The 27,558-nt window shown below is 43.4% G+C and overlaps 1 protein-coding gene across 1 annotated transcript in view; it reads right to left on the bottom strand.

The window, feature by feature from the left end:
• myo10l1 (myosin X, like 1) overlaps nt 1-26,283 on the bottom strand; it is a 43,454-nt gene extending 17,171 nt beyond the window's left edge. Inside the window, exons 1-4 of the mRNA XM_076748570.1 lie at nt 25,797-26,283; nt 12,797-12,895; nt 2,525-2,683; nt 585-772 (exon numbers count right to left, since the gene is read on the bottom strand). Of these exons, the coding sequence (XP_076604685.1) occupies nt 585-772; nt 2,525-2,683; nt 12,797-12,895; nt 25,797-25,817 (467 nt within the window). The 5' untranslated portion in view covers nt 25,818-26,283. The remainder of the gene's footprint in view (nt 1-584; nt 773-2,524; nt 2,684-12,796; nt 12,896-25,796) is intronic.
• Nucleotides 26,284-27,558: the final 1,275 nt, after the last annotated feature.

The raw sequence follows: 27,558 nt of genomic DNA, 5'->3' as shown, positions 1-27,558 counted from the left end.
GTGCCTTTATTTGCACCATCAACCTCTATTTCATCTTGCTCTGCATGAGCTAAAACAGCACAAACACACCTCTTAGGATAACTAATCAGCACATTATGTCTTCTGTGCTTAAAAAGCACAAAACCAAAGTGTGAAAATGACATTGTGGTCATACAGGCTTATGTGCAGGACTATTTCTTGGCCTTGCAATCCCTCAAACAGACTCTATTCTTATATTTAATTCTATTGTACGGATTAAACAAAGAAAATATAACAACCCAGATTAGCAGTCTCCCCTTGGTTCCAGTCTTTATGCTAAGCTAGCTAACTGACTCCTGGCTGCAGCTTCTTATTTACATGCGTACATCGTAGATCGATGTACAGAAAGTGAATAAGCAAGACCACAGAAAGATAAAAAAAAAAAAATACATTTGTATTTCCAGGTAAGTAGGACAGTAAAAACTGTTTCTAAAAACAGATAAACCCTCTCGTCTAATGCATGCTGGGACTGGCTGCAGCCCCCCTGTGGTACAGGGCTTAAGAAGTGGATGAATGCACGGATGGCTTGGGAGATCAAAACAAGCTCCTCCGTGGTTTAAACTCACCTGATGAGGACACACTGACTGTCATGGCGCTTCCAGATGCAACGGTAGCATTCATTAGCCACGGCAAAGATGTGTGGAGGGAGCTCCCCGAGATGGTGCTTGGAGTACAGGTCCACCCTCTCCGCGTCGTACATACCCGGGATCTGCTTGTAGGGGTTGACGGCTGCCAGGATGCTGCCGATATTAGTCTGAAAACATTGAAGGAGTGACATGTCAGATTCTGTCTCAAGCACACAAGCACTAGATGTATGTCAAATTTTAAAGCAGCCTTGTGTTGGTATGGACTGGAGGATAAGGGAGCACAGCAGACAGTGGGAGTGATAAATGACCAGATTTTTATTAGAGCTGAGGTCAAATCAGTGCGATGATGGAGGAGGGAGGCCAGATTTCCATTTTGAACTGTTTCCACTGAAACAGTCACCTTGCTTTCTATCCTTCTGCGTTAGAAACTTCAGGTCAGCACGCCTCCCATCGTGTCATATTACCCTGTCTGTGCATTCTGTGCACTACACACATTCAGGACTGTGCTGAAGGACACATATAGTACGCATTAATACACAGTGACACAGTGAGCTGACCCACACAGGGTAAATTTTTATGATCAGCTTAAGGGAAATCCGTGTATGGACAATATTTCATCATCTAGATTAGGTCACACTCAGGGAGGCTGTTATTGGTCTGTTGTCTGATAATCTTTCAGGTTTTCAGGATTTCCAAATGTCTGAGTTTCAACCATAAACGTGATCATAATGCACTAGTTTTTGGCCGTGATGACAAGGAATGAATTAAACGTAATGTATTACAATCCATTTTGTAAGCACAAAGAGAGATTTTTGTCTTTTCAACAGTCATGGGTGTGGTGAAACCCCCAAGGTGAGGTGAGTGATTGGGTTTCATGGACACCAGCCAATGCGTCTATTGATTTCAGACAGATACACACAAACAAATTAGTTCAGTAATTAATTTTTCTCATGATTATTGAGTCAGTTATGCATGAGGTTTACTGTATGTGCATTCATGCCTGCAGACAAAACAAGAATCATGCCTGTGTTTGTTGCTGTCTCTTGTTTTTTCAGTGTGTTGTCATTCAGTTTCTGTCCACACGGCGAATCTGTGCATTGAAAGTCTAATTGTTTGTCATCAAAAGAGTTTTCAGAATGGTCTCAGCTGCATTATCAGACCAGGAAACCAACCAACTGTCCATTGTATTGACTGCTTATTTTGAATACGGTATATGCTGTGGTCAGCTTTAATGTATAGTGTATAGGGTTAATGGGCTTAAACATCAACAGCTTATACAAAGCCAGTGAAATCTTCTTTTCCTAAAGAAGAAAAGAAAGACACAAAACAAAGCGTGACAATGTGGTGAAATAATTCAAGTTGATCCGGATGTTGTTGTTTCAGTAGTTTGTATTAAAATAACTGTACTAGTATTAAAAAATACACTTGAGTTGTAGATCAGTGTATTTGTTGGTGAACTACAGAAATGATCAAACTCCACTGACAGTTTGACTCACTATAATAAGAAAATTAGGATTTTACCTTTACCTTAACCCCATCTTTTATGCCATTAATCTTCTGTCAGCAGCAGCCATTGTTAGCCATTGTTGTTGTTAGTGGCGGAGTCCGCCATGCATACACTGGATTAAATTTGCTTTTGCACGCACGAGGGATTCCAAGGAAATAATGCTTACATGAAATACAGCATATGCAATCAACTAGAAGGAGCAGCCACAGTTTGACGACGAGGAGATTCATTTGTTTGTTGTATTTCATTGATTTGATTTACTACAATATTCTCACTTTATACGACTCTCGCCATCTCTTCCACTTAGAGCTGACTGGACTGATGAGATGATTTGTGCTTCCCACTAAAAGCTTCACACATGCAAAGACGGCTGAAAGCGGAGACGGTGGTCAAACACACAGAATGCACTTACATAGATGTTATCCTTCTGGTAGCGCTGGTACAGGTTGTGCATGATGGCGGCCTCGTGCAGCTCAGCCAGAGCTGACATGTCCTCCACCCCGTCGATGCTGGACTGGTGCATAGCGTACACCCGCTCCCGGGTAACCTCGGCCTGCTGCAAGTACAACACCTGGAAGACAACAAGACATACAGATTGTTACCTATTATTTCTTTTTAAGTTTATATAAATATACTAAGCTAAGCTAACTGCATGCTAGCTGTAGCCTCATATTTATCTTGTCATCCAATTCTCGGCAAGAAAGCTAATGAGCACATTCATTAATTTCTTATTGTTTTAAAGTAATGTTCCCTGTATTATCTCACACATACTGGAACTGAGTGATGTGCTGTGTTGTATTGCATCAAAACGGACTGTATTGCATCGTGTGTTACGCTGTTGATACTTGACATTGTGTGTGATGAAGGGCGAAATTAAAAAAAAAGGAAAATATGTCTCATTATTCTGCTTCATTCTGAGATAGTCATAATGATCGAGCTTCAGATGTCAAGTGGGTGATGATGCCTCCTGGATAATCTGGTATCTGGTGGAGACTGAGGAGGAAGCTGATGTGCTCACACACAAATAAAAAAACGACACCGACATTGGAAGGTCTTTCCTTTTTTAGCATGAACGGGCTAATTGTGATGCAACATGCCGAAAATCCACATGATGAGAACACAGAGCTTCGTGGCTCATCGTCTAAACAGACCCCGATCTCATCTATGTCATCCATCGCCATGGAAACTGGAGAGTAGGGGGACAATATGGGTGGGGAACCTGGCTGTGGGAGTGGGAAGAAGAAGAAGATGAAGAAGAAAAGGTAGAGAAGCAGAGAAGAAGAGCCAGAGTAACAGATCTGATCTGGCAGGACCTGACAGGTGAAATCAGCTCGGTGTGTATTCATGTCAGGCACACACACACACACACACACACACACACACACACACACACACACACACACGCTGTTTCGACCATCTTTCTCCATTGCATACATCCCACACACACCAGGGTGTTTCAGCATAAAGGTCGTTCATTCATTCCAGCAAAATCAACTCGTCTAAGAATAGAAAGCGAGGCCTTTACAGAGCTGGTTTGTGAATATGTCAGCTTAGTCTCACAGCCAGCCTCCACCCCGTGTGTGTGTGTGTGTATGTGTGTGTGCTGCTGTAACAGATGTGTTGGACGTCTGTTGAGGGTGGCAGAGGGGCGCGCCGTAGGCGTTCAGACATCTTGTTCTTAAATAAATCTGTTTCACTCCAGTCTTCTACTGCACAAAGCTGTTGAGTGCAGACAAACAACGAACAAACTCACGGCAGCATCATCGGTTCCAGTAAAACGCTGTGTGTGGCCAATTACAGCACAGGTTGTTCACTCCTCTTCTTCTCTTGTGTTTTGTGGAAGGAAACGCTGTTGATGAGGGTCTCGCCTATGGAAGTCACTAACCTTTCCCCACTCACTCAGCTGTGATGAAATGACCTAATTACCCCGCATCCTCCATTAGAGAGAGCGGAGCTCATGCAGGGTTCACTGGCTAACAGCTCGCCGCCTTCTCTGTGACCCCGTCCACTTGGCTGTCTGTCTTCACCTTTCTACAACTGTGCTACCCAATCAGGACGCCGACATACGCACTGTATATAAAAGAGTACTGCAGCCAGGGTCTACATCAGCGGCCATCCTCCAGAAATGGCAGTGGAGTCAGTCTCAAAATGTGCGAGGCATCACAGCTCTTTTCAGGTCACTGTGTCACCTTTACACAATGAAACTTTACTGCTCTGCTGTACTCTCACTGCTCTCATTAACCTTGTTTCCAGCCACATCAGGCAGCTGTTTTCAGTGAAAATACCTCTGAAACCACACCACACACCACCAGCTCAGCACCAGACAGCAGACAGACACAGTTACAGAAGAGCTGGTGAACATAAATGAGCATTTAGCAGCCACAGAGCCACATGTCTGAGTTGGTGGAGACCAAAACAGAGCTAAAAATAGATTGAATATTGGCCTTACTATTGTCTGGGGGACACAGACATGACTCCAAATACTGTTTCTATTGCCTACAAGTAGCCAAAAATCCCTAATGCAGGTTTAGCCTGCTGCTCTCAGCCTTCAATGTTGAGTCGAGATCAATGTCAACTTTTACATCTGTGTATGTGGTCATGTGTGATGTGCACAGGGGACACGCTTGTCCGAGTGATGAGACGCATTAACGTGCCTGTTAGTCATGGCTTGAACAGCTGTACACATGCTTTCATACTGACTGTACCACAAGACTGGGGTGTACTTCTGTGTCTGTGAGAACAGAGAAGAGACAGAAAGTCTCTCAAATTATATCCACGTCAATTAGTTTTATATCAGGCTTTTCTCTCTCCCTCCTATCTATCTGGCTTCTCATCCTATTAAATCTCTTTTCCACTCTCTCACTTTCTGCATGCCTTCAAACATCACTTCTCTGTCTCTCTCGTCTCTCTTTCTCTTTGTGCGTCACTCCTTTTTTATCCCTTCCCCCTCTTCTCTGTCTGTCGATTCTGTCTCTGTTCTCTTGATCTCTTCCTCCCTCACATCATCCCACTCTTCATTAATCTACCCCTCTCCCTTTTGCCTGCCCCACACAGCTTTGCCCATATTTCAACCTCCCTTTTTCTTCCTCCATCTTTCCTCTTTTACTCTTTATTGCTGGCTCCTGAAACCTCCATACTTCGATGCATCCCCTCAGCTTGTTTTTTTTCACCGATCGAGCTCTCTCTGTTCACTCCTCTGTGCTCACTCACACAGACTTACTTAATGCCTAAATGGCTCAATCTGAGACCCCTGCCTGTAATTGAGGGCTTACTGAGAGCCATTTCAATGACAGTCGAGCATGCCTTTGCAGGGTAAATTATAGAGGAAAAAGAAAAGACTTCACACACATACACACACCACATCAGAACACGTTGAGGGGAGGAAGGACTCTACGACGGCTGGGTTTTGGTTGTCAAAATTTTCTTTGTTTACAGTCAGACTTGTTCTAATTCTTGGTGGCAGATGATGATCAATGGCTGTGACATAGTTTGTTATTATGTAGGCTGCGTGTTATAACCATAACAGTAAAATTCTTGTTTTATTGAGAGGGGGATCTCTTCACGTCACTTACAGCCAGCTATAATGGTTCTGATGTACAAATAGCACAGTGGCACGCAAAATGTGGGTCAAAATTTCTGTTCCTGTGAAGAGCTAAAGTTAAAGTTAAAGATGACACATTTCTTTAGTATTTCAAGTGAGATTACTGCTTTATTTCCATCTTTTACAGTTTTAAAATAACAAAATAGTGGGCACCCTGCATGTTCAGTAACACCTGCTTTGGCCACTATCACAGCTTGCAAAGGCTTTTTGTCGCCAACTAAGAGCGTTTCAGTTCTTGTTTGGTGGATTTTCGCCCATTCTTCCTGCAAAAGGCTTCGAATTCTGTGAGATTCTTGGGCCGTCTGGCATGTTCTGTTCTTCTGAGGTCTGTCCACAGATTTTCTTCATGTTTAGGTCAGGGGACTGTGAGGGCCATGGCAAAACCCTCAGCTTCTGCCTGTCGAGGTAGTCCATTGTGGACTTTAAGGTGTATTTCAGACCATTATCCTGCTGTAGAGGGCCTCCTTCCAGAATTTGCTGGAATTTCTTCTGCAGTCAAAGAGGAGTTCTGATTCATCTTTCGAGCAATCCTAGGAGCAGTTCTCCAGACCTCAGCTTGACCTCCATCATTCCTGTTAACTGCCATTTCTTAATGACACTATGAACTGAGCTGCCTGAAAGTTTGAGGAGTCAGTATTTATAAAAATTTGCATCACTTAGCCTTCCCTGACAGTGACTGTGAACAAGCCATAGCATTAGTTATCTAAGAGCTTAAATCTCTTGGGGTGGCCAAACTTTTACATGGTGGTCCTTTCTTCTTTTCCACTCTAAATTGATCATTTCCCATAATTCAATTCAATAGCATCTCTTCATCAGAACCTTCCATTCTGTCCACAGTTTGTAACACAGGCTTTCTGTTATCAGTGTATAACATCACCAGGGTTTTTCTCTCATACTAGAAAACTCCCTCCAGAGTCACAGACGACACTGAACAAGTGTTCAGAGTCGAACTCCTTATGACGAGTTAATTGAATTTGATCTCTGGAGAAAGATCCATCACCAATAGCGGTCTGTCTGAAAAAAAAAAAAAAACAACCCTGGACATAAGATTAAAACAAACAAATGCCTGGGCTACAGTTTTGGGATTTATAATATGCTTCAAATGCCAAAGCCGCTTTCACATATAAAGGCCTTAAACAACAGATAAAGCAGAGATGTTTAGGGAAAACCCAGACTCTGAGGGAGGAGATGCTGTGAAGTGAGAAAGTGTGTCAGTGACTGAAATAAAAAGCAGCTGAAGTGGAAAAAAAAAAAAAAAAAACATTTTTGCAAACATCTCCATCTTCTTCTTCCATTGCCCTCTGGTGGGTTTTTAACACATATACACACACAAACTTTACTATATGTGAAGCACACACACAATAACTATGACTACCCGCAGAGTCAAAAATGGGATAACTCACGTTCAATAATTCATCATTGAACAGACGAACAGAAGACAGAAATGGAATTAGTGAGTGAAAAACAGAGAGAGAGGCTGACATAGAGTGAAAGGGAGAGAGAGACAGAATGAGAGTAATGTGGAAGTGTAATGTAGAAGTAGAGCACGGTAAACCAACTCTGATCTGTCTTCAGTCCATGAAAATACCAAAACCAACAAAGCGTTCGTCCGTCTAGCAATACTTTTTGATTTCCCTGCCACGTCTGTGCCACTCAACCCCAAACTCATTCACAACTGAGGACGTCAACGTCTGGAAACGGCTCACAGATATTGTTTCATTTCATTTAATAAAACCTAAATAATTTCCTCAAATGGCTGGACGTTGCAGTTTAAAGTGTCACTCTAACGGGAGTAAATATAGCATTTGTACAGGACTATTTTCTGTAAAGGGTCTCTATTGGATGAACTGTTTTGAAATTTGGCATAAACATTCATCTTCCCCTCAGAACGAATTGCAATAACTTTGGTAACACTTTAACTTTTCATCTTGCACCATCATCAGGTTAAATTCTCAATTTATCCATTTTTTTTTGTTGTTGTTGTTAGCAAATGTTAGCATGCTAACACTCTGAAGTCAGATGGCGAACATGGTAAACATCTAATATCAGTATGTTGTTATTGTGAACATGTTAGCATCCTGATGTTAGCATTTAGCTTCACAAACTACTGCTTGTAAGTCCCACAGAGCAGCTAGCATGGCTGTAGACTCTTCTTTGTATTGCAGAACAATGGAGGCACAGAAGAATAAGCTGTATAGCAATACTTGTTGGTAGGATTTGGTCCTTTCATGGAATCTGTTGACAATATTTACTCTCTCAAATACCCATTCTGCATCTTCCCTTTTATCCTATTCTGTGGCTTCTCTTTTTCAGGAAAATTGCTGCATTCGTAACCTGCTTCGCTCATGTGAACACACTTTCACACACACATACAGTGCATGCCGCGCGGCCTTCCTGTAAAGCCCTCTCAAGTCTGAAGCTGCTTTGCATGATTCAGGAGGAGAGCCAGGGGAGACAAGCCTCTTCATCTGACTTCACAAATTAGCAGCAGCCAGAGTGAGGAGAGGGGGCGAGAGAGATGAAGACAGAGCATGGAGGGAGAGAGAGAGAGAGCTGTGGGCACAGTGACCTATATATTTTACAGACCTTTTATTCAGTGAAAGATACAGTATCACACAGGACTGTACGCACCTGCAGCTCCCTCCACTGACCTTGGATCAGAACTGGCAGACCTCCACAGGTCAGATTAGGACTGGGGAATGCTGAGGGGGTATTTAGTATGATCTGACCCTTCAGATTAGAGGCAAAAGGAGCAGCTGCGGCCAGGAAGTCACTTTATCTTAAAACCAAAGTGTTACAGTGAGCTTTTTTGGACTTGCTACGAGAGCCGGGTTATTGATTTGTTAGTGTGCAGATGTCTACAGCAGTGATGAAAGAGAAAATAATAATAACGCAACTTTCTTTGTCATAAAGTGATGTGAAAGTCATTTATGTATCGATTCACATGTGTCAACATTTTCAGGCCTGGCATCAATGAAAAAAACTTTTGAGTCGATGGGGGAATGCTAAAAATGCTAACATAAGGAAGACAAATGCTAAAGTGAAGGTAAATTGTCCGTGAATACAGATTGCTTCCTCTCATTTCCCTCATTGTTGCATGTGTGCAGTGCAAAAGTAACTCCAAACCTGTGTTGTCCGCATCTAAAAGTGCCCCCTACCCCTTGCCTTCCTGTTTCTTTTGCCAAGGATCTTGGTAAATTGGATTAAGAAAAGAAGGCTAACAAGCTTTAACTTTAACTTTATGTCTTCTCTGCCTCACAGCACCCATTCAGCACTGGGGTGTTTAACACCTTTCACATGTCATCATCCTTTAAGATTTGGCAACGCACACTCATCCCACCCCAAGGGGCATTTCTGCTTCATTTTCCACAGATAAGGGACACTGCAGAGAGACAGGGAAGGTGAGAGACAGACGGAAAGCAAGAGACAGACAGGTAGACGAGTGTGTCCGTGTGTTTGTGTGTGTGTTTGCATATCAGTGTTCTTGTGCACCAGTTTGGCAGAGTCACGTCAATCTGATCTGAAACTGTGAAGAGGAATGTGGGTCAGGAGATCACACAGCAACATCAGCTTGTCTCTGTGCCAAATCAGACAAAAAAAAGTCATTTCTGCACTTTTCATTTGGCGCATTTCAGCATATTGGTCTTTCTGTGTGTGTGTGTGTGTGTGTGTGTGTGTGTGTGTGTGTGTGTGTAATCATTTTGTGTGTGCACAAGGAGTGAGGCATCCCTGCAGCATGTTCTGTGCTCGCGTGAGCTCTCGCCGCGGCTTTCACGCTAGCTACTGAAATCCAGGTCATGTAACACACATTGTGCCTAACTCATCGCTAACGTAACCTGTGTGTGTGTGTGTATACATGCATGTTTGTGTGTCTGAGGAGGGATACAGGTGTGTGTATGTGCGTGTGTTTGTGTAGCCTTCTGTCTGTGTTTACATATTTTCCCGTGTGCAGTACATTCCTGTGGGGGTGTAAATATGTGTCCAGTGGGGGTGTACTTCAGGATGTGACAATTACAGCAAATGTAAGGAGGAGCCTGATGCTAACTGTCAATTTACAGTAACGATCATATATAATGAACACACAGCGAGTGACATTCTTCAAGCACGGTACAGCTAGCTTCCTGCTTGAAGCTAACGGCACTGACATACAACACATCAGTAAATTATCAATGACTCAAAAACATTTTATACGGCAGCAGGAGCTCTGTTTCTTCAGGACTACAAAGGGCTACCTCTGGTTTTTATGCTACCATCAGTATGCTCATTCATTGTATTATCTTCATACATCTATTTGTTCTATATTTATCTATATCCAGTTCTGACCCAGTTTCACCACAGCTTCATTAAAGTTTCATCTAATCTGATTTAATCTAATCGTATTCTCTACACAGCAAGCTATACAGACTTAAAAGACAGAGGTAAAACCTTGGATCGTGGATGAGACAGTATGTGTGCATGATCCAATCCAGTCAGAAAATAGAGTAAAGAATTGGCAAAAATATGTTTTTAAGTTTGAAATGTCGATCTTAGAAAGTTTGTCAATGGAAAGCATATTACTATACAGTCCAGGTTAAGGAAAATGGATGAAAAGCTGAAAACAACGATCAGACAGATCAGTCAGCATGTAGGATAAGCCTGCCAATATTAACTTAAACTGGAAAAGTGCTCTTAGTAGAGTGTAGATCTCCACCAGACTTACAGTCAAGAGGGCAGTGAAGACCCGTGGATCCATTCATTTCCTATTGTGCCTCACTTTTGTGGATCATAACATGTTGGTTAGAGAATTAATCTGTAGATGATCCTGTTCAAGATGAGACCAGACTATCCTGTTTCTGTCGATTTTTGAGCCATGACGAAGGCTAGAACATGGCCCACAACAGCCTTTTGTCCCGAGAGAGGATTTCAGACTGAAGCAGTGGTTGATCACTTGTGGTCCTAACCAGCCAATTAAGAGTGAGGAGTCATCAGTCAGTGGCAATATACTGAAAAACAATAACTACAACCACGAGGGTTCCTCTGGCACGCAGTCATAAATGGACACCAAAAATACACACAGACACACATGACCAAACGCATTATCTCCACCAGGTATAATGAATGGTGTCGTGACACAGGTGAGCAGCAAGCCAGAATATTTCCTGATTCATGAGTTAAACAGACTATGACTGATATAAAGGCTTGCTCATATACCCCTGATAGCTGTGAGTGGTGCTGAACGCTTGTAGATTTACAGCCACGGCATTTGTAACCCAGAATTGGTAATGTGGTGAACTGGGTCAGGGTCTGTAGATTACAGAATCAGAGTGACATGGCAGCTGGGGAGAGACTGTGAAAAAGGAAAGTAAAAGTAAAACAAAACAACCAAACGCTGTTAAATCTTGCATGTTTCTTGTTCTGCCGGCCATGGCATGAATATTGGCTTAATTGTTTCAGCTCGTTCGCCCTTTAGGCTATTTAAAAGCTTACAGGGTTTCACCAGCTTCTGTGGACACCGGAATAAAAAATGTATTTATGACCAAGATCACGAGAACCATGGGCAGAGCAACAGGGAGTGATGGGGACCCTGGGACTGTTTGCATGGGTCAGATCCTGCTGTAACAGGGTAAAGCCCCCCATCATGCTGATTCTCCATCAAATATTCACCACCTCCTGCAGAGCTAACATTTAAACACCAACAGCTAGGAGAGAGGGAGGGCAGAGGGAGGCAGGGAGAGCTGGATGGGGGCTGGGGAGGTTAAGGACATTCATAATCCAGAGCAAAGAGAATGCCTGCTCCTATAACCAATCCTCTATTTTGGGAAATGCCTGTCTGTCCCTGCTGTGTCCTCCAACAAGAACAGCGAAGCAGCTACATGAAAAGACGATGCTTTTAGAGCAGCACTGGGCCATTCTTAAATGCCACGAAACGTGAGTTCATTGCACATGTGAGAAAGAAAGTAGATGTGGATGGTCTTTGGGGGTATAAAGGGAGGACTGAGACTCTTGAATTCAGGCTAAAGAACCAAGTCTATTATTAGCTCCATCTAAATGCTGCCAACTGGAGCGCATATGTGTGTTTGTGCGCGTGCCAAACACATCAGCCCTCAAAAAAACATTAAATCCAATGAGCAATGTGTGCATGTCTTTGCTCTGATACAGATTAGATGAGCACACGCATACTCATAATGAGATTTAAACATTCAATTCCATTATTTTGGCAGGGGGTGTGGTGTTAAAGGGCTGGGGATCGGGCCGCCGCCTGGCTTGGCCATTTAGAACAGCTACAGGCAACGCTGTCCTGACATCTGACATCCTGAAACGAGCATTTGTGCTCCCATAATGCTCTCCATCTATTCTAGCTCTCCTCTGGAGGCTGAATGTGTGTCAGAGATGAATTTTGCATATGCATGAGGAGGATGAGGAGGAGGAAGGAAGGAACTGGGGCAGGAAAGTGGAGCATCATGACCAGGAATTGCTATTGATCCACACAGGAGAGGATGAACCTGCACAGCTGCTCGACCTTCGCGCTGACCTTTATCCCAAAGCTAATGCACAGTTCAGGTGACACATTACAAGCGACGACTGCAGCTTTCGCTCAGCAGTAACGTAACGCTAACACTGCTTTCTGTTTAAAACTAATTAAATGTCTTTTCAATCAGTGCAACGTTTACAATTTTCTTCCATTTTTACATTCACATAAAAAATGTCAGATTTTTTTTTTTAGTTTTCAGTTTTAGTGAAAAACCTGAGTGATTCAGTTGCTGTTGATGATTCTACTGACGAATGTGAGTGAAATCAGCTATTTTTGAACCACACGCTGGTACGACCTCTGCTGTTCAGTGTGATTGACTCCTCAGCCTCACAGGAGAGGCACTCTGCGGTGCGCTATGATTGTCTAATTCAGCGAGGATGCACACTTTTTTAACTCTTTGACTGTGTGGAAATCTACAGTTTTCACATCACATTATACTAAATTATACTAAATGTACAGAAGGCCCCAAAAACGTGTTCCTGCAAACCTGAGAGCTTATTTTATTTGACCAGGCAAAAACAGGTTTTTGTCTTTCAGGGAACATGAAGTAAATGCAAGTTCACATTTCTTACCTCTCCATAGTCGGTCGTGATGACAAGGGTTCCATCTCCGCAGGAGTTGACTGTGGCGGGAACCAGCTGCTCCTTCTCTCTGACCCAAACACGGGCCCCCTGGATCAGACAACACAAAGACTGAAGTTAAGTAGTGCAACCAGTGCAGAAGAATGATAATGAAACCCCTGGAGACCAGAGTGGAGGTCTTGGAGTCAGAGTTGGCAATGTAGCGTGCTCTTATTTGGAAAGGAAATGTGTTTGGGGTAAACACTTTTGATTTCCCCCTGTGACCCATCAGTTTGTGGTCTTCCATTTTGAAACCTTGAATGGCCAACGGCGTTCTTGGTTTTCAGGAGACAGAAGTGACCTTGTTTGATGAGAGGGTGGAGCTGAGGAGGATATGCATTGCTATGCCTCTACCTGAGGACACACCATGGTAACGCCTTGTCAATCACAAGGAGGCCATACCCTAAAGCATACCCTGCTTTATTGTCTATTTTACTTTGAATAGGACCATAGTTTGCATGCTGTAGCACAGAAGACTTGAAACCAGATACTGAGACCATAAACTAATGAGGAAACTGTTCATTGAGGTAATAAATCAAGTGAGAAGCAAAGACATTTTCTCATATGCTTGCATAAAACCTGACTTCTTTTTGCAACCAGTGCAACCCCCTGCTGGCCATTTGAAAGAATGCAAGTTCAAGGTAATAAGCATTGGCTTCACTTTTCAGATCTGGAAGGTCCATCCACTCCTTATACAGTCTATGTTTGCAACATGATTGTACAATACACCGTACAAGCTAGTCTTACGTAAGCATAGCCGAGACACTTTCTACAACATGTAACACAGTCTGCATGTATGATGAGTGTGCATGGCTGCACAGACAGATGTGTTTAATGAGAGATGAAGACTTAAACATCTGGAGTGGCAACAATGCTTGACATCTGTGTGTAAGTGTGTGTGTGTGTGTGTGTGTGTGTGGTTGACTCAGGGGCAGAGGAAGTGTGCTCTTTCCACACAGACAAAGCCCTCTTTCACACAGTCGCTGACCTCTGATCTCCAACCCTTAAAAAGGGGCTCAGCATAACAGAGGAGGAAGAGAGGAGAGGACAGAAAGGGACACAAGAGAGGAGGAAGAGGAGGAAGAGGGGGCAGCTGACAGGGCTACTGAAGTACTGTAGAGACAGGAAGTAGACCACATGCTAAGCTTGGAAGACATAGAAGATGTGAGCAAATGAAATAAATGACATCACAGTGAAAATCAACTCCTTACTCAGAGCTGGAATTTATCAAACCAAAGGTAAACACTAACCTTGAATAGGTTCATGAATCCAGGTTTGATTGTGAATCCAGGTGTTACATTGAACCAAAAAGTAAAAGAAAGTTGCTAGAGGAAGAATTACTATTTAATTTTTAGAAAAATGACTCCTAAATATAATATGTGATGGGTTACAGATACTCAGCAAGTGTCATTTCAATGATGTGGAGCATTAAAATCACACTAATATACTAGATATTATTTGCAGGAAGAGTGTGATTTGAATTATTTGTGATTTTCTGACATTTTATAGTCCAAATAAGTAATTGATTAAAGAATAATGAAAGCAGCTCCAGCTTTAAAACTGTATTTCTTGTCCTGTTGATCTTGTTGCAGGAAAAAAAACTTTCAAGATTATTCTGTCTAAAGCATGAAAGGGTGTTTGAACCCTGGAAAGACTCCGCAGGACAGATGATGTTGCATCTGAATGAGGCGAGCAGCAGAGGACGAGTGGAAACTAATTGTTTTAGCAACAGATGGTCCCAAACTCTCCCTGAAAACTTCCATCCCTTTCATTTTCCTCTCCTTCTCCCTCTTTTTTTGGTCTCTTTCTTGCACTCTATATCAATCTGACACACACACACACACACACACACATGCACACTGATGATAATAGAAAACCAGTCGTGCCCCAGGCTATGGCGTTAACCATGCAGAAATCATTCACACACACACATACTGTATACTATATATGCACACACTGTTTGGTAGCTCAAGGTGAGGCTCAGGGGGAAGAACGTCTGAATGCTTTTGGATACAGACTTTAACACCGCTGGCCTAACATTTGCATCAGCGGCAAAGGCAGAAACAAACACAAAAACAACCTTATGAGGGCAACATCCCACCCTTACCCTTCATTTTCACGGCCACATGCCTAAACCACAACACTAAAACTCACTGTATTATTTAACATTTCTCATTGGGTGACTTGAATTAGAGCGAGTGAATTAGGACAATGTCTCCTAGCGAGACGTTTTGTTCTCACTTTTGTAATAAGACGATCTTCCCAGAATCCTCAAAGACTGTCCATGAAAAAATAATCTGTCTACTGCCTGATAGAAAAGACTCAACCTATTTCCCAAGGTGTGCCTCTTGCTTATTCTGTGCAGACATTAATGGACCCTTAAGGATGAATTAAAGTAACTTTGGTGATCACTGACTTCTCCTCCTGACTTCTCCGCCATCATTAAATCAAATTAAACACGACCAAACACCTGCGAAACTAACGACACTCAAATCAGCCTCTGCTCTACTTCATGTTTAGTTCCAATGAGCAAATGTCAGACTAAACTAGGATGGTGAACATGGTAAACATAGCGCCTGTAGACTCATTACCAAATCAGTGCATATCTGTGTTGTGATGGTGGTGTGTTTGTGTTTTCAATATTTCATAAGCTTCACCCAAACTTGCCTCACTGAAATGTGCTCTGAACGTCACATTTAATGCTAATTCAGTCCAATCTTTGCGTGAACACGCCTCGTACATCTAGAATCACTCCGACAGCTGAAAAATTCAAGAGCCTGCGCTGCTCTTTCTCTCTCTGTTGTTCTCTCCTCAGCAACTCCCTATATATAGCCCCCTCATCGCTCCTCTAGATCCTCTCTCTCCCTGCGGTCAGTCGGCCTGTCTCGGCCCTAACTCCAGCTCGTCTGCCTGTCGGATTCCAGCACACGAAGCCACTGCGATGAAGGGGGTGCCGTGACTTGACCTGATGGCTGCCCTGGCCTCAGGCTCTATGCTCACAGTTCACCAGTACATCACTACATCCTGTTTCACCTGATAAGATGACCTCTGACACCACTTAAACCTCCTATACTGGACCTTTAGCACTCGCCCTGAAGCACACTAAAACACATTCTACTTCTTTTTCCTTACGCCCTCCATGAACCAGACTATAATGCACGTCTTTGCTTTCTGTCTGGCGCTCTGTCTGTCTCCTCTTTAAGTAAATTGGTCTCCAGTAGCAGATCGATGTACTTTGCCTGAGCCATGCGTTACCTCTGAGGCAAATGCAGCGACGGGGAGACAGAGGGTTATAAATGACCTGCCAGCATCACTACCTACACCCACCAACACCCTTGGACTTCTCCTCCTCCTCTTTGTGTCCTCCTCCCCTCCCCCGTCTATTAGTGGCCCAGACAGACAGGAATGGCCATGCATAACAACCAACTCCAGTGCTTTGTGTGTGCTGAAAACTACATGTACTGTACGCTGAAAACACAGGTTTAGCACAAATGCTTACATCTCTCTCACTCTCCTTTTCTCACTATTCTGCTCTGTGAAATTCAAACCGAACCGCAGTCAAAACCGGGCCTCCGGCTTCCTCCATCACCTTTTCGTCGAGCTCCATTAAACCTGAACCAACCTCACTTGTCACTTTACCCTCAAACGTGACCCCTGACCTCAAATCTCACACCATGCTTTCTAACCAACAGGAGATGAAAGAGTACCAAAACATCTCGCCCAAGGAATGCTATCTGATTCACTGCTTTGTGCAAGTTAAGGAAACAAAGGTTAGTGGTTCTGTAACAGTAGTTTCACTTCAAGCACGTCGTGTCAAATGAGCTACATGTTAGCTGATTGCTTTTTGCTTCTCTCAAACATGATTCTAGTCTGCAGCTGACTGGATGAACGCCCCTGTTGTTAGTTTCTGGATAGATTTGAGGCATGAAGCAAGTCACACAGTTGCAGAATCATGCCTCATATAAGTCTAACCTATAATGAAATAACGTTTATGGATGAGTGGATGAATATCAAATTAATATCTCATTAGAATAAATAACCAAATTCACATTGTGTTAGCTGTTAGCTGACACAAAGACAGACCTTGTCTGAAGCTCCTGACAAAAGCAAGACTTCTACAAAGCTGAAAAGAAAAGGACATATTGGGTGTGAAGGACTGTCTATCTACAGCAATTCCAATCTTGGTAATTTGATTTTACAAGCATTAACAGAACACATGGGAAGGTAGGACACCCTTAACCACAGTCAAAAGCAATTTAAAGAGTATACCATTTGTAAAAAATGGGTTAGAACATGCAAAACCTCCAATGTCGGCCCTTACATGAAATATAATCCACGGGATCAAATCCTGTGGTTCAATTATATATTTCTGTTTCCTCCATGTATCAAGGCCTCAATGCGGATGAAAGGTTGGCAGGGTTGATTATACCGAGAAGAAAAATGGGAGAACTATTCAGAAAATCCCGATCATCTAATAATCTTTCATTACTGAACATACAAAAGAGAGGATCCCCAGAGCATTAGAGCCCAGACGCCTGAAAAGCTGTATGTGTGTGTGTGTGTGTGTGTGTGTGTGTGTGTGTGTGTGTGTCTGATACAGGCCTCGTTTCTGCTCAGGCGATCACACGGGCGCCTGTGCCATTTGATTATGGCGTCGCCCTGGAGACAGGGCTCTGATGAGCGACGCTCACGCCCCGACGAACACGACCGCCGACCCAAACATACAATTAATATCTGCAGGCATGCCCACATTTTCAAGTGCAAACTGCACATTCGACAGCCGCTCATGACACCTCGTGTGATGAAACACACACCAACACAAACAGTAAATACAGATGATTACAAGTCAGTCTGATTAATACTATTTCAAAAATTCAATGTGTTCACCTCAGTGGGACAAGAAAAGACAAAGTAAAGTTGGAAGGACAGTTAAGAACCAGACTAAAGACCCCCTCACACTGGGTGATTTTGGGCTGCTCAAGACGTTTACAGTCTTAAGAGAAACACCTTGTTTGACAGAAAGTCCAAAATGGCGGTCATACATTCAACGACAGATTTAAGACCAAATTCTGAGAGAAATATCCAACCAAATGAGGCCAACCAATCAGAATACACCATGAAATGCCTCTGCTCTCATATACTCAGTTACCCATTAACATTGTAGTTTATATTTACTGCACAATTTATGCTAATTAATATTGTATAGTCTGACACAGATCAGCACATCTTGCACAGTGGGACATGCAATATAATTACATGACTTCTGCTTTCACACCATTTAAACAAAAAAAAAAATGTGCATGTGAATTAATTTGATAAGTGTCAACACTTTTCATTCAAAACCACAAATGGGAATTTCATGGTGGTGCCATAGGAAAAGTCAGGGATCACCAAAGTCAGTAGGATTCATTCCCTGGGGGCCATCATTCCATGGACCAAAATAATGGACTGAAGTTGCAGTTTCTAAAGTCAAAAAAAAGGAAAAGAAGGGGAAATAAATGGGTGACGGACACAGTAAGAGAGAAAAAGAGTAACTCCCTGGAGCAGAAGGACATCTGACAACCTGGCTGTCAACGACTGACAGGAGGACAGACGAGAAGAGACGGACACGACGGAGAAACGGGGCAAGAAAGGGACAATGGTGATGATAGTGGGAGATACACCGAAACCAGAAAAAGGGAGCAAAGGTTAAAAGTAGAGGAGGTTGAGGAAGACACAGAATGACAGAAACGAGACACAGATGAATAAATGATGAGAGAAACAGCTGACCAGTCAGCAGCTAATGGAAGACAACTAAAGACCGGCATGGAGGCGGGAGGACGCAGCGGGAATCTCTGGAGACTAAAGGTCAGGGGTGTGTTTAGAGATGACTTTGAATGTGTGTGTGTTTGTCTCTCTCTCTGTCTAGCTGCTTCAGCAAACTCATTAACTACACATACGTCAACCACAGTGTTAAAATAGCACCAAACATGCACAAACAAGACTCACAAAACACAAGCAGCCATCAATAATTCAGCACCATATTATCTTCAGTCAAGTCCAGCTTCCTTTCTGTTGTTAATTCTCTCTTTTCTCCTCTGTGTTTTGGCACTTTTTGACACCTCGGTGCCCAGACCTGGCAAAAAAACAGAGGCTTGTATCGTTTTTAAACACACAAAATACTAAATCAGCCATCAAGCTCCACCAAGCCTCAATCCTCCACCTGCACAGCCGCCTCTCTCCCTGCACTGATGGATGTCTTATCGGAGAGTGGATGTGGGTGTGGTTGCAAGTGCTTACATGAGTTAATCGGGTGAGTAGGGGAGGGTCGGCTGGACAATATGGCTCTTGTCAGTCCTGGACGGAGGGCTAGTTTCTCTAATTGATGTAATATGGTGCCTTCAAGTGCAGTTGTGCTTCCTTTGTTCACAGGTCACATTTCACTGATGTGAAAGCTTCATGTTAATGCATGTTAGTGCTCTCAAAACGTAAACCAGTTGAATGTCAAATGTTTCATACTAAATATATAAAATCTAACAAGTTGCATTTGAAGGCAGCATTACGGTACCCGGACACACCATCTGCTCTGTTACACAGAGCCATCTGGGGAGTCGTCCATGAAAACTTTCAAAGAATACTTGGCAGGTGATTGGATGAGCCATCTGTCTATCACCATCTATCATGGACTAACTTCAACCAATCACATCAACCAAACATGTGACGAAGCCAGCCAGGAAAAAAAAGAAAACATCTAATCCATTGAGAAACGCCTTCAGCAGAAATACTCTCCAGTTCTGATCACCGAGCATCTGATCACTGAGCATCTTCTCAGACCATAAACACACCAAATGAAGATGAGCACATGATCCTAAAACCACGATGCTACAGGCTGCATCGAAATGTACGTCATCACATATTAATAATCTAAGCTTGTTTCCCAATTCTTTCTAAGATTTTCTGAGTCCAGTAGGATTGGAGAGTAGTTACATAACTTCAGAAACTCAGAGATGCACAAAATTCACTTTCCCATCATTTCTCTCGTCACTGAAACTGCTCTCAGAAACTTCCACTTCAAGTCTGGCAGCAGGTGTCGTGGAACGGCCCCTCTCTCGGTTGGAAATAACCGCCTGTCTGTGCACAGCTTGCCTGGTAAGAAGCACTGGCTGTCACAGAAGCCATCGTGAAGCACGTGGATTCATGTGTGTGTGTGTGTGTGTGTGTGTGTGTGTTTAAGGCACTCGCTGCTTTCACCGTTTTAAATAACTGTGATAAAGCTGTCTGATCCATCTCCTCTGGTGCGAGCCGGCGTGTGTCTGCGACCTAAACTGTGTCAGTAATATTCCATTAAAGGTGATAACACAATCAGGACAGCGAGGCTTTCAGCAGATTACGGCAGCTGGAAGGAGAACAACAACATGTGTTTATGTGTGTGTGTGGGTGGGTGTGTGTGGGCGTCACCTGTCCTATATGAGTCACATCTGTCAGAGAAAGAGATTACAGCTCAAATTCAACTGTAGGTATAAAAAACATCTGGGGGCGAAAAGCAGATAATTGTATCCTCAAACTTATAATTATCTTGTAAGCAAAGGTCTCATAGGACGGCTAACTATGATTTTGAGGAGTGTTTTATTTTGAAATTCTCATCTCAGCACACATTCCACTGACATATTCGTTTATTGACTCTTAACCAAGAAAAATCTGCTCTTAGATGCTGTTAGATCCTTGCATACCATCAATCTCTATTGTTTAATGTATGCTAAGATCTTGCAATTAAGTTCTGTGACAAAAAGTTACAAAAAGCAAGATGCACCCGTTACTCAAAGTGTGTCTTGTGGTAGCCTTAAGGTCAACAGTGGATTTCTTCCTGAGCATCTCACTGTGAGACTGTCAAACTTCACTGCAGACCCATTTGAAACCTCAGCACACGGCACATTACTCCACTCCGCGTGGCTCGTAGCGTTCCCAATGCAAACCTTCAGGGAAAAGTTAAAGTTATTTTCTCTATAGCACCGGTTTGTATCCTCAAAGATATTTATGTGACGTTCAGCCTGGAATGATAAAATGTTTGCCTGGAGCGAATCCAATGTTTAAATCCAACATTTACAGGGTAAAACTGCTGCTGGGTAAGAGGTAAAAAAAGTCATGTTTTCCACATCTCCCTTAAGGTTTGTGCAGAGATGTGACTGAAACATGGAGTAAAGACGGCTGAGGTTACTTCACTGCACTTTGGACTCTGATGGAATGAAAGCATCACATCATGAGATGATTTTGATCACTGATCCAGAAATTGTCTTATCATGTCACAACATCTACAAGAAGAAGAAAACACCCTTCAAACATGGACAGACACGCAGAAATGCAAAGTAAGTCACTAAATATATGGAATTTGGACTGTCTGTCAGACAAAACAAGGCATTTGAAAACTTGGACATCATAATTGACCTTTTTTCCTATTTCCTGACATTTTACAGACTAAACAATTTGTCAGTAAAATGCCACATAATCATTAGTTGCAGCCGTTTCAAAAGCACCGAAATGCTCATGAAAACATTTAACTACCGTGGCGCACACGCACACACGCACACACACACACACACACACACACACACACACACACACACACACACACAAAGAAAGCAGCAGGTCAAAGCTCCCTCACACCGAGCGACTGCAGTCACAGAAGTGCCAGGAGTTTTAAGAGCAGCGTGTTCCCTGTTTGGCTGTTTCACTGTGATTCTGGAATATCTGAAGCTTTAGACTGATAACCTTTTAACCAGCATCCAATTCCAAAACAAACACATGAATGATTTATCCAAAGTAAACCAGATCAGAGCAAACTGCTAAACTACAAACAGGGATAAAGGCAGCAGAGAAGCAGCTGTTAATGGTATTTTGTGTGTGTGTGTGTGTGTGTGTGTGTGTGTGTGTGTGTGTGTGTGCGCGCAAGCATGCATGTGTGTTTGTACGGTGCAAATCCTCTTTTAGGGGCCAGTTTTGAGCAGTCTGCTAATTATCACGTTCTCTCTCATCTTGGATTAAACTACAGTCGCACACCCCCACCCCCACCGACACCCTGGCAACAAGACGACACGGCAACAGTGTGGAAACAGGGCACCATGGAAACAGCCTCTCTCCTCTAAGTATTGGTGGATGCTGGGAGGTGGTGTTGAAATGGAGACGATTGTGGAATAAAATGCACTTTTTTTATTATTTCGATCTATTTGTATGTATTTATTTAATGTGTGTTTCACTTCAATTTAAATTGGTGATTTGTGAATAAACAGAAAATGTTTGTTTGTTGGTGGATGTGTGATGGATGTTTTGAAAAGCAGCCTGTAAAACTGAAGCAACTGGGGATAAAATATTAATGGTCCAGTGTGGTAATGCCAATTCATAAGATTATGAGATCAAAGTTCACTCTACTGCAATTTAATCTGAGAAAACCTATAACAATATGCCAAGAGCTGAACTAATCAATCTACTAATTTAGAAAATTTATTAGCAACAACCTCTTTAAATTAAATGTACTAAAAAAGAAATACCCGTATTTACTGTTACTGAACTAATTGTGCCAATAAGTCATATTTCCCAGCTCCATCACTGCCTTTTAAGAGAAGAGTAGGATTCTGGGAGGCGTTGTTTTATTCACACACTGTAAAACAGCTTCAATGCAGTTTGACTGAAGCGGAGCTGTAGTCTCACACCTACACATGCAGAACAAGCAGGAGAGTGGGACAGTGAATAAAAGGCAGAGCGAAGGAGAAGGAGAGGGAAGACAGAGCTGGAAAAAAGCCAGGAGGAGGAGGGAGAGCGGCACCCAGAGCGGTTGGTTGACTGAGATGGAGAAGCACCAAGTGAGTGGCCGCAGGGAGCGAGAGAGCATCAGAGGGAAGGGAAAAAAAGGAGAGAGAGGGAGGGAGAAGCAAAGCTGATGCAGCTCCTGAGCAGAACAAATGCGTTTGGAGCTGCTGAATATAGGTCACACATCTCCAGTGACTGTTCCCTTCCCTCCACTGAACCAGCTTCCTGCAGCATGCACTTCATTCGAAATCCGTAATTCGTAATTTGGGTCACAATCTATGGACTCCGCTTCATGTACCTAAATTTAGCATTTTATGTCAAAATGCATTGCACAAAAGACACTTCTCATGAGTCAAGTTCAAAGATGGATGCTGCTTTGAGATTTGATATTTGGTTTCAATGAATGTTTCACAGTTATAGCCAACATATAGGATGCATTTAAATGATTAATGTTTTACTGCAGAGCAAGTTCTTTGCATGAAAAGTCAACCTCAGCGTGAGAAAGCTTTCATTGCTCTATAACGGCCACTCAACAAATTGCAGAGTAGTAAATGATTATTTACAGCCCGTTCGGTTATATAGACCGAGGAAAAACGACAGAGCAAAGAGGAGAAAGACAGGAAGGGGAGAGGACAGGTGACCGGGCGAAGACGGGACAGAGAGTGAGGCTGAACAGGCAGATGTGACACAGCCACAGTGACAGCAGGCTCCAGATAAAGTGTCAAAGCTGTTCTTTCCATATTCACACATGTCTGTCTCCCGGTTATCGGTTCATGGTGGCTGTGCACCTGTAATCCAGTCCAGATCTATCACACACACACACACACCATCACAAACACAAAATGTCACCCCTGAGACCACGTGTCATCCGTCCCACTCAGACACACATACATTCATAGTAGAGATCACAGCCTTGATACACAAATCCTGTAGTTGTTGTGACATACATGCACATACTAAGCACAGGGTCAGGGAGGTTAGACTGAGTGTAGTTTTTTATTGCTGTGTTTTTCTTCAATAGTAGGCATTGTTGCCTTTTTTAGCCACAAGTAATATCTTACCCAAACTTGGTACTGCACTCACTTACAGTAGGCACATGATGATTACTCCTTTGCCACGTCCAGGAAATGTATGTCAGGATCACAATACACAAAAAATGTTCTTCAAAAAATCACATCTAATGTATCCCCAGTAACTTTTCACGTGTAGCCTACGTTGTTTTTCAGGCACCCCGACCAGAAAAATGATTGATTTTTGTTGGTATTTAGGGCACATAATGTCTCTACAACTACCATATTCCACCACTAACCAATCCAGTTTGAATATGAGGGGATTATACAGTAGTCTACTGCCACCTGACATTTCATGCTCGGCTGGTCGGCCAGCTATCATGTTTTCTGCCTGGGTTGAGAGAGAGCCAGAGAGAGGGGTCAGCTGTTCACTTTTTCTGTTTTAATATGTGGAGGAAGGCAGGGGTATAAGACTGTGGCACGGAGCGATGAAGACCGCGGAGGAATGAATCCAAGTGGATGCTGGACAGACACCTCCCGTGAGGCCTGTTTACTCAGCAGCCCCCACTGCATGAAGTCATGTTTCTGGGTATCAGATATGCCAGCAGGCCTGAACATCATAACTCAATAAGTCACTCATTTTCAGGTCTCACATAGGCTTTCAGAATCTGTGCTGTGTGGGGCTGCAGGGTTGGTGATGTGGTGGTCTGTTAATCGATGGCATGATCAATATATATATTACAGACTGATGGGAAATGGAGCAGCGGAGGCGGTTGTTACTCTCTGCTGTTGCTGTTTTATCAACTGAGCAGTTTTCATAATTATGTCATGTGGTCAATACCGTTAATTTTACTCACTAGTGCCAGGATTCAAGGGATCACACCTCTGTGCTCCCTTGGACACCATGCAGTGTTCACCGTGGTCCTGGTAAAGACATACCCACACAACCACTCACACACACTAATAAATGGCATGACATCACTGCCAATGTGAGAGGCATTTAAACCCATATCAGATTAACTCAAGAGGGGGGAGGATAAGTAGCTTGGAGAGGGCGGATATTGGCATCAAAGTCAGCGGACAAGACGGCGTTTCAGGAGTCTGTGTGGGTGTGTGTGTGTGTGTGTGCATGAAGCCGTGTGGACTAAAACACATATGAAATGAAGGAAGGGGGAAGAGGGAAGAGGTCTGCATCTCCTGAGGAGGGGGTGACAGTCCACAATGAATTAATGGGAGGGAGATGGAAAAATAGACTGAAGGGAGAGCTGGGCCACCACTCTGGATCTGACTGGGAAAACCTTGGGGCTTGGTTTTAGAAGCATGAGGACGGTTTGTCAAATAAAGCCCAGGATGCAGGAGGTGAAAGCCCACGATGACGTTTCACCCAGCAGGCAGTGGAGGAATGAGCAGAGCACTGACTGAATAATACTGATTTACCTCATATTCAATTAGATGCCAGTTGTTAACCATTTGTCTCCCTCCTATCTCACCTTTTCCATCCACACAAGCAAATAGCCCTCATCCTTCCCCTCCTCCTCCTCCTTCCACTTTCCAGATAGCCACCATCCTCCTCCTCCTCCTCCTGCACCCCCTCCGCAATTCCCGCAGCCATGTACCGACCCATACCCACCCATGGATCCACCCCATTCACAGTGCACTAAAAGGCCAAAAGAAAGGGGTCTCTTAACAGCAGCATGGTGTGGGAGGGCTGTTGCTGGAGGCCAACACGGTCTACCCTCCGTTAACAGATTGCCTTTAATCCGAGAGCCAGCCTTATGGATGCACAAGCCCGTGTCAGCTCTCGTTTGGCCAATTTATCTGCGGCTCTGCTCTGAATTAATTCACCAAGCCGGCAGCCAGGCCTTGATGCTCCGCAGTGACAATAAAATAAACGGTGTGTTTAGTTTAGTTTTAATCGATGAAGACATGCAGTCAAAGCGCAGGCCTGTTCCCAGTGGGTTTTGGTGGGAACGGCGAGGAATGGTTTCGGTCGACAGAAGCTGGGCAACACCTGCCGTAACAACCCCCGACGTGAATCAAAGGAAAACCGTAAAAGCGTCTTGCACCATGCATCGGTGCAAATGCAGGCTCTATCACGTCGTGAACGCTTAATCTGTCATTCATGTTTGGCTCGATGAGATGACACATTCTCCGCGGCTTACCTCTGCAAAAAACGCCTCCATCCTCCCTACTCCTCCCTGACGACGCGCGCCCGGCCCCGCAGAGCGCAGACACCGGCTCCGGTCTCCGGTGCGCAAAGCTCGCCAACTGAAGGGTGAGCGTATTTGTCAGGATCGGGGAAAGGTAGCGGTGCCTCCGTGCTGCTGTTTCCCATTCACCGAGCGTTAATCTTCATCTCCGAAATGGCTCTATTGCTCAAACACACCTCAGCAGCGTCCGGGCGCTATGCGCAAAAAAAGCCACATGAGGAAAAATCCAAGGTGGCTGTGATGAAAAATTAAAAATGTCCACGCCAGGGATCCGTCGGAGGAGCGTTAATTGAAGCGCACCGAGTTTCCAGGCCTGCCTCGTTTCAGTGTCCCAGGGTATGTGTGTCTATATGTGTGAATATGTGGATGTGTGTGTGTGTGTGGATGTGTGTGCGTGTGTGTGTGTGGATGTGTGTGTGTATAGGGTTGTGAGTAGAGTGAGTGGGGTTGACGGAGAGGACCAGTCCGGGGGCAGAATGAGCTTGACGATGTACACCGCACACACCGACGGGGCGGTGCAGAGTCAGACACAGCCTCCTCCACACACACACACACACACACACACACACACACACACGCACACACACACAGGACAGATATAGGGTGGCACAGGTATGAAGTTTAGCTCCAACAACTGGATTTTTTCTGCACCAATCAGAGAGAGGAGCCAGTTTTCGTGCTGTCTAGATCACCGTGATGGGGAAAAAAGAAGCTGCTGTGTTCGGTGATCAGGACAGATGGGAGACCCTCTGTCCCACTTGGTCCAATTACAGGTGTTGATCCAAAAGTGAACCAGATTGTCCAGCCGCAGCAACATATACATGCAGCAGTCACCCCTGACAAAAAGGGAGGGGAAAAGAGGATTTATGCAAAAGAAAATTAAGAAAAGCAAGATATCTCCTTCGCTCCTCTTGACAAATTCAGGAAAAACACAACTGAGGAGGAATTCAGCATCTTGCTTAAGGGTGCTTCAGCCAGTCTTCTCATTTTATGCAGTATTTATGGTGCCACTTTCTTAATAAGTTGTAACTAATGGATTTATGACACTTTACTGCATGCTTTTGTGCCATTTATTGGCCCCTAATTTGTCTTTTTAGCCCTTTAATCCATCAGACTGACTTGTTTGACCTCTGATCTTCTGGTGAAGGGCTGCAAGACAGTTTGACCAAACTTAATTTATGAAATTATAAACATTTACAACTGCAATCTTGAATTATTGTAAGAACCTTCTATTAATGACTTATCTTTATGACTGCACACGTAAGCTTTATTACCTTTATTAATGATATTACCTTTAATGCCTTGACTTTGTGAATGACCCAAAAGGTGTTCTTGTTATGCTTGTAACTGATCTATAAAACACTGGTGAACCATTCATTGACAGTTAGTCGTTTGTTACAACTTACAAACCGTCCATATAGAGTGACTTATCAGAAGGTGGTACAGCTATTATTTCCATATGTGTCTATTTTTGCACAAATATTATACAGTAGAAATCGCTGTTGATTGGTGAATTAATGAATTTTGACAAGTTGGCTTGAGTGGATATGAATATGTAACAACGCAGAGGAAGAAATCCCCCTATCACTGAATGAAATGATGTCTAAATTAGCCATGAGGCAAGAGCTGTCAGCAGCATTCGCTCTAATGTGTGTGAAAAAATCACATAAAAAAGAAAGAAGGAGAGTTAATATTTCTGTGTGATCCTTCCAAA

This window comes from Chaetodon auriga, chromosome 14 (genome assembly GCF_051107435.1).
Source record: "Chaetodon auriga isolate fChaAug3 chromosome 14, fChaAug3.hap1, whole genome shotgun sequence".
Lineage (NCBI taxonomy): Eukaryota > Metazoa > Chordata > Actinopteri > Chaetodontiformes > Chaetodontidae > Chaetodon > Chaetodon auriga.
This window is presented reverse-complemented; position numbering and strand designations above follow the sequence as displayed.